Source organism: Struthio camelus, chromosome 7, assembly GCF_040807025.1.
Source record: "Struthio camelus isolate bStrCam1 chromosome 7, bStrCam1.hap1, whole genome shotgun sequence".
Lineage (NCBI taxonomy): Eukaryota > Metazoa > Chordata > Aves > Struthioniformes > Struthionidae > Struthio > Struthio camelus.
In genome coordinates this window covers 27,285,091-27,301,152 of record NC_090948.1, presented here as the reverse complement: position 1 = coordinate 27,301,152, position 16,062 = coordinate 27,285,091, and the positions used below count along the sequence as shown (strand labels likewise).

General features: G+C 36.0%; 1 protein-coding gene across 20 annotated transcripts in view; it reads left to right on the top strand.

The window, feature by feature from the left end:
• KCNMA1 (potassium calcium-activated channel subfamily M alpha 1) overlaps window positions 1–16,062 on the top strand; it is a 527,317-nt gene that overhangs the window by 438,095 nt on the left and 73,160 nt on the right. The window contains exon 20 of one of the 20 annotated variants that reach the window (XM_068950509.1): window positions 15,071–15,364. The exons of the other annotated variants lie outside the window; for them this stretch is intronic. Within the exon in view, the coding sequence (XP_068806610.1) occupies window positions 15,071–15,364 (294 nt within the window). The remainder of the gene's footprint in view (window positions 1–15,070; window positions 15,365–16,062) is intronic. 20 annotated transcript variants of the gene reach the window in all.

The following is a 16,062-nucleotide window of genomic DNA, read 5'->3' as shown; positions in this document are numbered from 1 at the left end:
TGAGGCATAATCTGTGTTCTTTTCAAATTGCTTCCAGACTAAAATGTATGGTTTATCCATAAAGCTTGTACTATTTGTAATCCTGTAGTACAATTTTTTTTTTCTATATGAAGCTCTTGTTTGTTGGATCCTTTTCTAATTTCAGGGAAAAAGATATTCACTGGCTTGGAATAGTGTCCGTCACATTCATAGAAAAAACAAGTCCTTTGGCCTGTGTCTTCTGCATTTCGTGTGATCTGAAGTTATTGTAATATTCAGTACGAGGTACTTATTGTAACATATAACAGACTGCAATACAGTATCACCATATAAAGTGGAATAAGATATGTTATAGCAGACTAGAAGAAAAGCCCTCCAAAGCCAGTTGAAGTGCACTAGCATTATATATGGGATTTTTTTTTTTGCTGTTGATGCATTTTAATGTAAAACAAAGTGAAAGGAGGAAAAAATCAAACACGGTGAGACCACCATCCAACTATTTTGTTGAGACCTCCCCCTTATTTAACATATGCATGCTTTTAACCAGGTAACTCGTTACATTAGCTAGTGTGACCATTCATGCACATACTGAGCACTTCAGTAGCTTCTAGAATTGGAGCCTGAGGAAGCCGACCTAAAACTTACTGAAAGCAGGAGAGAGTCCCTTGAACTAGAATCAGAGAACTTAACGATTTTATCAAATTCAGTTCAGGGCAATGGTCCAGCCCTCGGCATGGAAGGCAGAACCAACTTGCAGGACAAATTTTTCTGGGCCATCATGTTTTCTATTGAGTACCTACAGCCTTCCCAGATGTTTGTACATGCCAAGACACAAACGTCATGAATTTTTTCTGTGCCACATAGCAAAGGAGATTGTTGTCACATAACTTAGCATGTTGTTCATGAAGTGCCCCCCAAAACCAGCATCCACCCTATATCCTTGCTTTGGTAGAGATTATAGTAAGGCAGGTGGGGGTTAAACAGAAGAGGAAAGGATTTAATAGATGAAAAAAAATCACAGATTTTGTTCAGCATGTAAGTTCATAAATATGTTGACAACATACATTACAATAGGTTAAGGTTCAGTTATATATAATATTATAAATATCTGTTTATTGATTCAGATTCTTTACCGACTTCTGTTAGCATACCTTTTTTTAATACAATGATACAGTTTTCATTTTGATATTTTGTATATTATTGAATCCTGTATTGCTGTGCTTCAAATTTAATGTATGACTTTAGGAAGCGTATTGTATGCTACCTCACACATACAAGCTTCATTGATACTGATCAGATCTTGTTGGCACAGTACAATCATTTATTCTAAAAAGGAAGGGTGGAAAAAAAAAGATTATTACAGTGTGGCTGAAATTCATGTGGACATCTTAGTTTGACTGGAAATTCTAGGCTAGGCAAATCTGAAACAAGAATGGCACATGGCAGAGATCCCACTCTTGACTAAACTACCGATTTACTATTGCTTACTGACTATAATACCTTTTTCACCTACAGTTTGAGGTGTTGTGTTCTCATTGTGTTATATTACACTTTGTGCTAAGAAGTACTTTGAAATCTCTGTGTTTTGAAGTGCTAAATATCAGCTCAGGTGTCCTTTTGACAAAGTGATTCCCCTGTGGAGGCCAATTTTCATGTCTTCTGATCTTCACTGAAGAAGGTCATAAACAAATGGCAAGGAGGAGAGGAAAGTGAAATAGGGTGCATGACAGAAAGAAAGAATGTTGAAATTACCAGAACTGCCTTGCTTCTGTCTAATCTAGGCAGATTTTGAAAGGTGATACTAGCTAAGAGGGCATGAACAGGTTCTGGTTATCTGCATCAGCAGGGAAGAATCTGTCTTTTTAGATTTCTGGAAAAAAAAATTCAAAAATCGTCTGCAGTTTTTAGCTATTACTGAGCTTTAATTGGAACACAGACTGTATTTACTGTGAATAATTGCTAAATGAACTCCGAGGAAAGCTTATAGCATCTCTGAGCTTTGTCATGCAATTTTCTTTGTTTGTTCTTGCATAAAAGATGTTGTTTGCACTAAATGTGTCACCGTCTCCATTGCCATGTTCCTGACATTATCCTCATTCTCTAAACTCAGTAGTTTTATGTGTTGTTTGACACAGCAGTACAATATGGAGAGAGCTTTTACATCACCGTAGCTGTGCTGTGGAGGAGGAGTGGCAATGAGAAATGGAGATTCTGTTCTTTAGTAAACTCTTGACAGAATGGACCAGCAGATTTGTCATCTAGCGTTGCAGATAATTTATTTTGTATAGTACATGGTTTCTCCCATAGAGGACATATTGCTTGGATTTTTAGTAACAATAGAAGTTGTGACATATGGACAACAACTTGGAAGTCAAGATGAACATTTACCTAGCTAATAAAGTTCCATGGGCTAATAAAACTAAGATTCTTTTAGCAAAGAATAAAAGCAATTGCATGCTTTGATCCTAAAGTAACGATGATGTTTATTCCTTAGTATGAGATAAAATCTACAATCACAAACCCATAGTATGTTTCATTAACAATGTCATTTGTTCAGTGATTTTTTATTCACCCTTTAGCTTTTTAGAATTATTCCTGATCTGCCAGTGCATGTGAGCGAACTGTCAGGCTCTCTGTGATCAGGTGATCAGTGCAACAAAGTGCTGCACTATTTATTTAGAATCACAGGGTGTGAAAGTGTATATAATTCACATGAGGAAGCAGCAGAAGGGTGAAAAGAAGTGAGATTCACTACTGAATAGAACAGGCTGTACTTTTCTGGCTTTCACAATGTAGTGTCTTTTGTGACACCTGAGAAACATTTCCCACATTTTCAGATGTCATACTAATATTTCTCACTAATAGTGGAACTGGACTTCTAGCCAATCTTGTACCAACCAGCTTGTCTTGTTTTTGATATGAAATGCTTTCTTTTTACTTGATTGTGCATAAACCCAAAAAACTTTACAGTGTTAGGGCAAAAAGCAAAATAGCAAAAGGCACTTTACTAACTTTTGGATGCTAAGGAATGCTTTTGGTATTTCATCGAAAATATTTATCTTATTGTGTGATTTTGCACACTTTCAGAGTATTATTCAAGTTAAATTGTAGTTTTTAATAAATTATATTTTGCTTAAACTGAGATGTGAAAATGTTATTTTTGTTTGGCTTTAGATACAAAAATCTGCTGAATATTGCATCAATTTTCATTTGGTAAAGATTTAAATTTTTCCGGGCTGCTTCATGAACACTGGCATTTTTGCAACAAGAACTTGTGTCCCATAGCAGAATTATCCAAGGGGGGAAAATCACATACCTATCTATCTATCTATCTATGTATAAAGCATTTCACTGTAAATATTTAGATTGTTTCTAGTGAGCAGTCTCCCTGGCCTTGGTAACAGAGTGTACCTTATTGATTTCTTATTTCAGACATGTAGTATGTCCCTTTGGAGGAAAGATGAGAGAACAATAGACTTGGGACAGATGTTAGTCTCATCACAGGTTCTGCAATGATGAGCATAATTGAAGCATCTGCACACACTGGAGTCAACAATGTAATCATAACTATTTGACAAGATTCTTCCGTACAGGGAGTCTGGCTCACTGGCATCTTGCACTTTGGAAAGTTGTGTAACCTAGCAAAAGCCACTAGTTACATTCTGAACAGAAGTAAATAAACAGACAATCTGCTGTGACAAAGAAGACTCAAACCAAGGATCTATGAGTTCATAGTTTAGGTTAGTCTGTCGTAACATCAGTCTGAAATTTTGCAAGGGTAGGAACTGGCATTCTTTTAACCAGTTGGTACCATATCCTTCTATATATTGATTTATATAACATAATTGTGCCGAACTATAATCATTATATGTGTGTGAACTGTTATATGTGTGTGAACTATAATCATTATTGCAGGCGTCTACCATTCTTAGAATTCCCTACACCTAAATTTACTACTTTTCCAACAAGGAATTATTTTAATTTTTGTTTCAGATCTCCCCATGATCATCACCACATGTTCATTTTTATTACAGCATGGTCTTTGGAACTTTTTTATTTGTTCCTTCTGAATGATTCCTGAAAATACTATCTCCTACTTGCATAAAAATACATCCTCTATGTTTGGATTCTGGATTTCTAGTGTTTATCATGTCTGGTAGCTGGTCAATATTTGATAGTCGTTTTGGTTGGTCATTCACCCAGAGTTTTAGTGGGAATTCTAGCAAATAGATCGGCTCTTGGTTTGCATCTGAAATTGTAGGGCTAGCTTGAAGCAGTGCAAGAGTTGTATCTTTAGGCTCATATATTCAGCCTCAAGACTCAAGCCCCACATGCTCCTTAAGAAATATCCTGAAGTTGTCCTTTGGGTCCCACAGATTTCCTCAGCAGTGTCTTTGAGGTTTGCCCATCAGGAATATAAAATCTGTCAAAATACGCATTTGTTTTTAATCTGCCTTTAGCATATGAATCTTTTGTCTGCCCTCTTCCTTCTCCTCAAGCAGGACAAAATAAAACCTCCGGAGGTAGAGCTCCAAGCAATTTACTTTTCAATGATGACTTTCTTGACATCTGTCAGTGTCCCCTGAGCATTGAATTTTTGGATGCTTTCAGTATCTGATTCTCAGAACATCTGGCAGCAATGCTATTTTCAAATGTATTGACATCCCATGGCATTTGTGGTTGATATAGTTACTTTTAGGGTAGTAACTGATCCAGAAATCTTATGAAATATAGTATATCCTCTTTCTTCTGTGCATTGGAGAAAGTTCTTCCTCCTCCATGTGATTGTGGACTTTATTGTGAAATTAGTGTGGATAACTAAAACAGAAGTAAGGACAGGACCTGGAGTGGTCAAAGTTCCCTGCAGCATTTTCTTTATTTATTTGGTGGTGGTGGTGTTCAGTCTTCTTTCTTCCTTATCATGCTGCCTGTTTTGAAAATGAGCATCATCTATCTGTAATTTCATACTCACAGAACGTAAGTGATTTCTCTGGTATTACACTGAGCACAGCAAGTGTTCTGCAGGACCTACCTAAGTAGTCTGAGCTGCTAATTCAACGCTGTGACGGTCGTATGACCTGTTGGCAGGTCTCCATTGCCTGTTTCCTCTCCTCTGGTTTTAGCGCGTTGTTTGCTAACAGTGCTGGGGCTGCTGTTCAGCTACCTTCGCTTCCTCTAGAAATGTCCATATTCTCATCTGAGTTTGGTTAATGAAACCAAAAGTATGTAGCACAATGCATTTACCTTTAATGAACTTTCCTTTCTAAAGCTGTTCCTCGTGGTGGGTTGCAGTCTCATTACACAATCTGCCTGAGAGTTATTGTGAAATAAGCAAGCTTGACATCTCTGCGTAGCTTTTAATAACAACATGAAAAATAAAATAGCATTTAAAAAAAAAACAGGCTATCAGTTTATTTTGCTGGTAGATTTTGTATGATTTGCTTTCCTTAGAAGTTGTTACTCTGCATACTTCTATACCATTGTAGTTAATCTTACATGAGATGAATGTGAAATGGCACTCATTTCCCTTTTATAATAATTCTAAATAGTTCAGCCCTAACTTCTGCATGTGCTTCAGTGTTATCAGTGTAGTATTTTTTAATATTAGAGATGTAATCAGAGGGAATGTAAAACAGTCTTTTATTATTTTCTGTGGAGAATTTTTGATCCTATCTAGTTTTTGTATGAAAAATATGATCCTTGCCACATGCATCCTTCCTTGTGAGTACTCTTTCTGTTAGAGATCAAATCAGTGTTGTAAGTAACATTGTTATTAGTTATCAGCACTGAATTTCTTAGCTTACGCTTTATTTTTCACTCTTACGAAATTGCCAGCCTTTTCTCCCCTGTAACAACCAATTTCAGCCAAACAACTGTGTTCTTTGGCAGGGGTTTGAGTATTAATTTTATGTGCTGGTTCTTTTGCAGATACAGAGGTGGGCATCACATATGCATGAGGGTTTTTTTGTGTGTGCTATTTTACCTCCTCTGTTTTGTCATTATTTACCTAAAAATGACATACTATACTTACCAATACTCTATAGTGATGTGTTATATTCCATTTCTATTTTTGCTGTTGCTATTTTTTGCTATTATTTTACAGATTTAATCTTAGTTATTTGTATCTTGGGTGTTTGCTGTGTTAGAATATTTACCAGGTGACACTGGTTTTTTAGGTACACTTCTTCAAAGAAAAAGAGAACTTCACAACACTAAAATAAAATAAGTGATAGAAATTACTAAAATAGAGAACACTTTTTTAGAGAAAAAAATTTAATGATTTCAGAGTGTCATGAACTGTATTTAACTTTATTTCTGTAAGTGATCAAACCGACATACACAACAACAGACTTTTAATACAATAGGTTCATTCTATTTGATTCATTTGGATGTTTACCCTGTGACTTGCACTCCTTTGCATATTAGAATTGGTTTGTCAACACTTAACATTCCCTACTTTTATGAAATCCATACTTCAGGTAGCAGAATATTATTAAACTACAACCAATGTGCTAAAAATCTGTCTTCTGGCAATAAAATTTCTATGTATAATAGCAGCTGAGAAATACTGCTTTACTCTTGCACGTAGATATGGAGATAGAAAAACTGCACTGGGGTTTGAAACTCAGTGTAACCAGCAGATGGTGCTGCTAGCTTAGAAATAAGTAGCAACTGAACGGCTCCAAGGTCTTTTTTTTTACTTACTGCTTTGTAAGGAAATAATGTTTTTTTAACAAAAAAAATATTTCTAATGTTTCAGATAGCATATTTTAATTGTACAGAAGTAGTGTGCCCAAATAGATACAGACAGTGTAAACACTTATCTATAAAAACAACATATGCATTTAAACAGGCACAGCACTTGATCATTAACACATGCAAATGATATTATGACCTCATTGGTAACAACATTGTTAAGACTTCCATCCCAGAAATGTTACAGCTGAAACTGAGAGAGTCTTGGGGATCACTGTGCCTGAACCTGTTAACGTTTAGTTAATGGAAGTTTTTCCATTGATATGGATGAAAGCTGGATAAGGCTGACTGTAATAAAGCTAGAGTTAAATGTTGAGATTTCAGTTCTTGTTCAGAGACACAGACACCTCTACCCCTGTTGTACAGGGGTAAACAACAGCCAAAAGGCAAAAGATATTCAAAGGTGGTAAAGTTCAAAAAGAAGAAGAATCCAGTTTATTGGTGGCACGTTAACCACTTAGCAGAAGAAGCTGAGAGGTGTCCTCTGTATTGCATGTTTCAGAAGTAAGACAAATCACTGAGAAGGAGAGTGACAATTAAAAAAAAAGTCATAAAAAGTTAAGAATACAGTCTCTGAAAGTTAGAAGAGGGTTCTGAAAATCTCTTTTGTCATCAAGAACGCTGTACGAGCAGGGAAATGAGCAAAGGAATCTAGTATATCTTCTTCAAGAAATGTATGAATGAAAACACCTTCCTCACAAATCTGCTTTTAAACTTGTCATGAGCAAAGGTAAAGGTTATTTCAGTTTAAAATTTCAGGATGTGTAGGTTAGAATTACATTGGAAATGTTTATTTTTAAGAAGTTGAAATAAATTGGCACTTTGAACCAGAAAACAATGTAATAATTCTAATTAGATTTCTGCAGGGTGAAATCTACACTTAACCAGTGCTCTCAGAAAGGAAATCATTGCAGTAAGATCTAGTTGAGATTTGTAGGCTCCTGCTCCAAAGACATAAGCATATAACTATCCCTTTTCTGTGCACTGAATAATTATCTCTCTGTGGAACACAATATATGTGGTAAATACAATATTTCTAATCCCAAGGAGCAGAGTAATCACCAAGGACTCTTGTACTCGCTTTTTCCTGTAGTTACTTCTATGCATTGTATATTTTCCCACTGAACTTTAATGGAGCTGAGTGAGTGTAAACAGTCAAGTGTACATAGGCAGTATGCTGGGTGGGCTTTGGAATTTTTTTTTTTAATAGAGGTTTCTTTGGTCACATAGGGAACTTCACTGGTTTTAGCAGTGATTGATCAGATTGTGAGTATGTTCAGCCACAAAGGGGTAACTTCCATTAATGTGTAACTACAGAACAGATTTCTCCTGCAGTTTGACAGAAATATATAACTGCAGTCTACTTCTGCTAATCCTGCAACTTCTGTCTCTACGTCCTCTACAGTTGGTGTTAAAATCCTGTCTGAGGCAACAGGACAAAAGGCAATACAGTTTGGATTGCTATGTATTGAGACAAGGATGGTCTATGACAATGCACTGTCGGTGACACTGTCCTCTCAAAAGACAAAGTCAATTGCCTTTACTTTGATTTTGTCTGGGGACCAGACGCTCATGAACACAGAGAGAGTTCTGTTTTAAGTTCTGCACTTTAGGTGCATCTTCCTTTCTTCCCCCTTTCTCCAAAAAACTTAACTTTACTCCAGTAGTATTCTGTTTGGGTGCAATATGTGGAGAAGTCAGTTGGACTATTAAATGGACAGGAAAAAAATATACTTTTTTTTAACTTTTCATTTGACAGTTTGCCAATAACAGTGTAATGACTTGAATAAACTGTTACAGAGCGAATCGTAAATTGAGAAGGCAATGGGGAATGGAGACGCTAAAAAATCCAAGAAAAATGTGTCAGGGGATCTAAAATCTGAACCAGAAAAGATGTTCAAGGTTCAGTGGAACTACAACTTAGTCTGAATATAAATTAGAATTTTATTAGGATTTAAATAAAGTAGCTCTTTTTATTGTATACATTTGTGAGGAAAAGCGGAAGATGGTGTTTACATACAAACAGTGCCCCATTATAAATATTCTTTTGTATAGGAACAGGAAACCAGGTCTGTGTAATCTAGAACCTTTCTTCTCTAAAGTGCCCAAGCCTACTGTGCAATACTATATATATGGGGAAACATTTTCCTCCTGCCCCGTTTCATCAGCATGCACCTTGAAGCATGAGATGTGAACAGCTTAATGCTCCTAATCTAAAGTCTGCTGAAGTCACATAAGTCTTTTCTCTGATTTCAGTGGACTTTAGATCAGCCACGATTTGAACAACTTTAAACCAATTGCTTGCTAGAGTCATAGTAATAGGGAAGTGAGAGCAACAGGTATCTCGGGGAAGCATTTGTAACAATTCTGCTCTTGGATTAAACTGAAGAAGCAAAGAGAAGCTAGAGTTCTACAGTAACCGTAGGGGGTTAATGTTCCCCTAAAAGTAAATGAAAGGTTTTAAGTAGTGTAAAACCCTAGCCTGGACTTTTTTTATGAAAAGATTCGAGTTAAAAGTTTGGAAGGTTTGCAAGCACCTTTGCAGTATATCGTTGTTTCTGTATACCTGTTTAACCCTAAAAGCTCAGGTATTTTAATTTTATCATAGTTAAATAGAAGGTCAGAGCAGCCATCTAGAATTTATAACAGGATCCAGCCTAGCCACATTCCACATTTTGTATTAACTGCTTTTATACTGCATTCGGGGAGGAGGAAAGGTGAGGGAGAAATCTATAGCAGTGTTTTAATCCTTTTTGTGCTATAAGAATTAAATAAGACTGAAAGACACTGTATTATTGATAAAAAATTTAAACAGTAGATGCAAAAAAAAAAAAAATAAAGTGAAGCAATTCATTTGATTTTCAGTTTTATATGCCTTTAGCCAAAAGGTGTAAGCCTGGAACAAAAAAAAATGGCCTGTGTTGTTTCTGGAAGAATGTCTTATGTAGAGACTCAAAAGTACCATTCACTATTTCCAGCTATTTGCAAAATGTTCTGAAAAGGTATGTTCTTCATGTTCTTGCATCTTTATGTTTTCTTATTTGCTTCAAATGGCACAAACCGCAACAGATACCAGTGAGCCTTACCTGCTTTTCTAATGGTTCTAATATGTATAAATATACAGCATATCTGTTTCTCTTTATACAAACAACAAAAAAAAATGAAATGCATTTCCTTGAGTTGGCAGTACACATAGGAAACAACTGCAGTCATTTTCCTTCATTCAAATTAACATTTCAGGCACCAAAAAAACATTGCTCTGCAGTTTTCTAAAATTAACGTTCTTGTGTACCATCAGGCACCGTTGCACTGTAGTTTCTAGTCAATAATTTCATTACATCTATTACCGCTAAAAAAATCAAATAATAATTATAAATTTGTAAAATAAATAATTCATTGGCAAAAAGTGATTTTTAAAGGGACTGAATAATATTTTTTCTGGACAAATAACAAATGCTGTGATTAAACCCTATTTCAATATTATGCTGAACTCCAACACAAACTGGTTGGGTACATTTTCTTTTCTGAAACTACCTTTGATAAGAAATGCATTACAAACTCATCAGTTTAGCTTCCCGTTAACAAAGAGACAGCAGCCGTCTGGATTATTCTAGATCTGCAGTGAAACTGCCACACTATGTATGCTCAAACTAAAGCTGTGCAAGTTTGACAAGGGGCAGATGAATCCAGGAGTTATTGTGCAGGGGTTTAAGTCTATGCGGCAGCTGACGGTTGAAATAATCATCTATACATCGCTCTGAGCTAGCTGGGGAAAGGTTGAAGCTGTATATTTTCAACATATCTAGTCTAATGGTTAATATGTTGTCTTGTACAGGGGGTGCTGGGTGGAATCACAGCAATAGCTGACAGTTTGGAGGAATTGCTGTGGGTGTTTTCAGTTGCCTGATTCACAAAGTGGTAGGTAGCAAAGCCTAAGCAGGCTTGTCATTGAAAGAGAGAAATCAAGCTCACTGTCACTCCCAGCAAAAGAACTCTGGTAGCCAAAAGCTCCATCAACATATTGATTATTTGCATTTAGTAATATAGAACTGCAGATCATCCTCACTGACCATGTGAAAGCTGAGTTTTGTGGAAATCATGCCAGATTGCAGAACGATGATTGCTCCTTTGGAGGTCAGCTGGGAGGATGCTTAGAAGAAAGAGAACAGTAAAGTTGAGAGGAGAAAGCAAATAAGTTGTCAAACCAGGATGGCTTAACTGCTGAAAACACTGTATTCTTCTAGTGCTGGATTTAGCATATCTGTACAAGGACATGGCATTACTCACTGCAGAGATTAAGTGGGTGCAGTATGAATTAGATTGAAACAAAAATGAAGTATCTGCAAGGGACAGCTTTAGCTGATGGCTGACTATGAAGGGAAAATGCTGTGTTAGTGTTTGGTGAAAAACAGTGCTGAAAGCCTACCAGCTGATAGACGTGGGGGAGGAAAGGAGCAGTGGTATTGGTGGTGGTTGTTTAGAATGTCTGGTTTTGGTCGGGATTTTTTTTCTACTTTAAAACACATTTTCATCTTCCCTTCCAGGCAAATCATGCTGAAGCCAGTTTCAGCCATTTTGTTGAAAGCACTGAACTGGTATTCTGCCTTGTTACATTTAAATTAAAGCTCAACCCAGTTTTAAGCTATGGCAAGCATATACTCACAAAGGATAGAGATTGCCATAGGCATAAAATTAGCTACATTAGTTGTTTTAAAAATGTTCAGGGAGTTGCAGATTGCATTTCAAATTATCTTCATTATAATAAAAAAAATGTATAGAAGTAGAAACAGGCAGGATTCCCTAATGTAGTCTGTATGCAAGTCTGTATATTTCATTTCTAAAGTTCTTGAGGGTAGGGGGAAAGGGTAGGAATACAGGCAGCTTGATACCGCCACATAAATTACATTAATGCCTCACATTTCATAGGAATTATTTTTTACCTACCTAACGTTGACAGGGTTTTTGGTCAAGTTCTCTATAGCATTTACCATAAAACAGGTAGCATTTGCCCAGAGTGGGATTAGGAAATATGATAGAAAACACTGAATTTCTTAAATGACTACCCCTACCAATTCCTTATTGTCTGCCATTCTCAATAAGCCATTATTTTTCCATCAAAATAACAAGTAAGTATTGGATACATGGTGAGTGTCCTGAACTGTTCTAATGAACTATGGCAAAATATACAGTGTAGGCAGCGCTCTTATCCTGTGACCATTCACATTGAAAATAAAGGCCTGAATAACACAATAAATAAAGAAAAATTTGCTTAACTGTGACTAGGAAGGAATTCTTTTGTGGTAGACTCACTGATGCTTAACTGATCACATATTCAGAAGTGAACGCTTGTGGATTTGGAGGTAGGTGGATTAAAATTATACAGTGGTACAACAAAAATACCCCAGCCCAAACAATTCAGTTGCCAGACTCAGTGAGGCAGCGACAGTCTGCAAGGATGTATTTAGTTCCATATAATTAGTATTCATCTTTGTTCCCCAAATACATTTTAGATGGAAATCAGCCCACATGATAGAAACACCCAATCAGATTTGTAAGAAATTATTCATAAAAGGAAACTTACACTGAAAAACAAGATACTTTTTAAAACGTCAGTGTTTTAAATTCTGGACGTTATAGTATGTATCTGCAGAAGAGATGATACTGGCCTATATTTTACTCCTAGTTATACAGTGTTTTTTAACCTGAAGACAATTATATTTTCTGTTCAGAATTGCATCTTTGTGCGTGCACATGTGTTTCCGTTTGTATCCTGAAGTAGTTGTGTTTGTAGTGCAGTGTGCATGTACATTGTGACAGGCTATTTAGACTAAAAATAACCAATACATAACTATATTAGAAGAATGGAGAGAGAGAGAATTATCTCTACCAAAGATAGGTTATGCAGATATTATACCTTAGTCTTTGATTTTCAAGGTGGAATAAAAAGCCATCAGCCATAGATTGTTGGGATCAGAAAGAAACTTGTTCTGTGGACAAGTTATTTCAGTCACCTACTGTGCGGCTGCTGCTTCTTTCATCTGAAGCAGCTGAGGCTGGCTCTTGGCAGAGGTTGAAGGTTGGAGGTGATGGTCTGAAACTGGTGGTTAGAACCCTTGAATCTGGAATAATTTGATGAAAAAAGGCAACTCTGTTATCCCTGTTTTCTGATGTTTTGCTTTTCAGTAGCACTATCTATCCTTACTATTGGAGAAGGGAAAGTGGGGTGAGTTTTAAGTAGCTTTGTCTGCCTGCACGCTGAACAAGATCACAATGTTTATTAAAGCCAAAGTCAAGTTATTAAGCCCTACTGAAAGATGAGGCATTTTAGTTCTGGCTTATGCTGTGCCAGTGCAAGCACACAGTCTTGGGAAAGCTTGCTTATGTTTGCACGGAACAGACCATTAAAGCATACACCCTTATGGGAGTTTAGAGCTTAACAGGTAGATCTGGTATCTGAGGCTATCACCTGTTGAACTCCAGAAGTGACTGCAAAAAGATTATTTCTTAAAACTGGTTTCTTAACTAGTTTCTTAAAACTACTTGATTGGAGAGGAGATGAGCATTGTCAATAAATTGTGGTCTATTGTGTGTATGTGAAGATACTTTGATGCAGGCATGTAGATTTAGAAAGATTATTTTCAGTGTTACTGTCAAAAAATAGACCCAGATTGTTTCATCTCAGGTGTTGAAATACATGCTTGAGCCAGTCGCTTGTGCAGGGAGATAGGTCAGTACAGATATATTTTATCAAATGAAAATTGTTTATCTGGAGGATTACCAAAGATAGAAGCACAAGGTTTGACAAAAACCCAGTAACTCTAAGGTAAGGTCAGTAATTTTCCAGTATTGTATTTGTCCAATATGATGCACAATATTTTTTCTGGAAGTTTTACTAATCAAAGATATATGTTATCACGTAATGATTTAAATTCCAGTGGAACTGCCATGATAATGATGCATTGTTATTATTATACGTTGTGTTTTATTATTAATAGCAAAGAGCAGAATACCACTGTGAGTTAGATTCTGGTTTTGTTTTTACTGACACTATTTAAAACTTCCTGTCTACCTCAGAGTAGTCATAAGCCCTTCATTCAGAGACTATTGACTGGGAATGGATACTTTGTCACCAAATAGTTGAACGCTGCTAAAGAGTAAATGTCATATGACTCTTGTAATTCACATGTAATCATCTTTTGTGATTGAGACAGATTTTGTGCGTGGAAACAAATGACAAGCTCGTGGATGCCACTTACATGTGTGTTTGGTTACCAGACAATGCTTTTATCTGATGGTTAAACTAGGCAAAGATGCCAAAAAATGTGACCTTCTCAGTCTTGAGCTACTGTCTATTCAAAGTTCTCCACTGAAACATTAAGGCAATTCAAACATATAGAAACAGTGCTGCAAGATTATCAGTCTATAAACTACTTGCTCCCTAACCTCTTCACCTCATAATACATAACAGAATATAATGTCTTACTGGTTTAGTAATATACCCTCTTCTCTATAGTATACTCATTCAGAATAAAATAAGCAATAGAAGATCATTACTGCATATTTTTACCAAAAAGTTAGATATTTTATTATCTATTATATTATTATTATCTAATTATTTATTATAATATTTTATTATCCCCTTTTACAGAGGATGGCATTCATTAGAGTTTGTATTGAACATGTTGTTTTTGTTAAATAGCTTCTAGGTATTAGAAATGGAAGATTAAGGTTCACAGTTTCAAACTAAATCCATATTTTAGGAAATTAAACTGATTAGCCTTCTTTTCAGAGGTGCTATGCATATGACCTCCTGAAATTCATGGCATTCAGCACTGCAGAACACCTGAACACTTTTATCTAGGTTCCCAAACATCAGTTCAATTCCGTAACTATTCTTGCACAGTTTTGAAGTGTTGACCTTACCTTTTTAATTATTCTTTATTTATTTTAATAGCAACAGAGTGCTCTACCTCCCCTGTCCTTTTCAGTATATTCAAAGGAATAAACAACTTCCGCAGCTAAAAAATCTTTAAGTCTTTATCAACATGTCGGAAATAAGTGTTCCCTCAGACTCACTTACCCTAGGGTAAGATTATTGCTTAAAGATGACAATACTGTGGAATAATCCTTTTATAAGTATTCTCTTATGAGAAGCCATTTCTAGAAAAAAAACTTAAGAAAGCTGCAGGTATAAACCTTTATTTCCACTATACAAACTGATACTTTCAGCTTTAAAGTCTGTAATTCCACATGTTATCAAAACTGATTCATGCCTGTGGTTTGAAATAATTTTTAATACAAAGACATTAATTTACATTTTTTTCTTATTATTTAGAAGTAAAGAATGCAGCTAGATCAAGTTACCCAAAATGTTCATATCAATTCAAGAATGCAACTACTAATTCTTTGGTTGGTGCCAAGTCCACTGAAGGAATCCCGGAACCTGTTCCACTTGTTAATAACCGTAAAGGGAGCCTCTTTCTACCCAACAATCCCTCGCTGCTGCACCTTAACTTGCTGAGTTCTGTTGAACAAGGAAAATCTACCTACTGTAGATTGCAAAGGGCTCTGAGCTTGCCTGTAAAATACCGCTACCACTCCCAAAAGCCTGGGTTGAACCAAGATCTCCGTAGGTAGCCCCGTAGTTGGATGTATAAGGCGGTATAGATTGGTTTGTGCATGGTTTTGCAGTCTGTTTTCAATGTGACTATGACATTACTAATGGTCTGTTAAGTGCTTACAGATGTGGGTTTCTCCAGATGTGGTGATTAATAAGTTAATCAAGATAGCTATTCAACTAATGTTTCTGGGTGGTTTATGCTTTATCTTTCATATGGTTTATTTGCTCTGAAGCATTAACATTCTAGGCAAAATGAGTTTACCAGGTATTCAAGTTTGTGTTATGTTCAGTAATGCAAATGTTATTGAAAATTCCATCTCCTTTTGGGGTCCAAAAAACTGTATCTGTAAACTGTGCTGCTAGAGACCTGACAGAGGCAGAGGCAGTGAAGGAGACAGATTTATTTAAAAAAATAGTAACAAAATAACAAAGGAAAACGTTATGAACTTGTCCACTGTTTCTGAAAGACATTCCCTTTATTTTGCTTAAAAAATGAAATGAGGATAAAAGTCAAGTAGTATGTTGTTACAGATGTTCAGCTCCACATTAAGGCTGTTAAAATTACCAGCATGTCTTAAATCAATTCATGGAACATTGTCTGGAGGTTATGTCATTGAAATAATGAATCGTCTTTACTGAAGAATAAGCAAACATGTTAAAACATCAGTGTAACTTTAAATTAAACTCCAGCATAAACCAGAGTATCT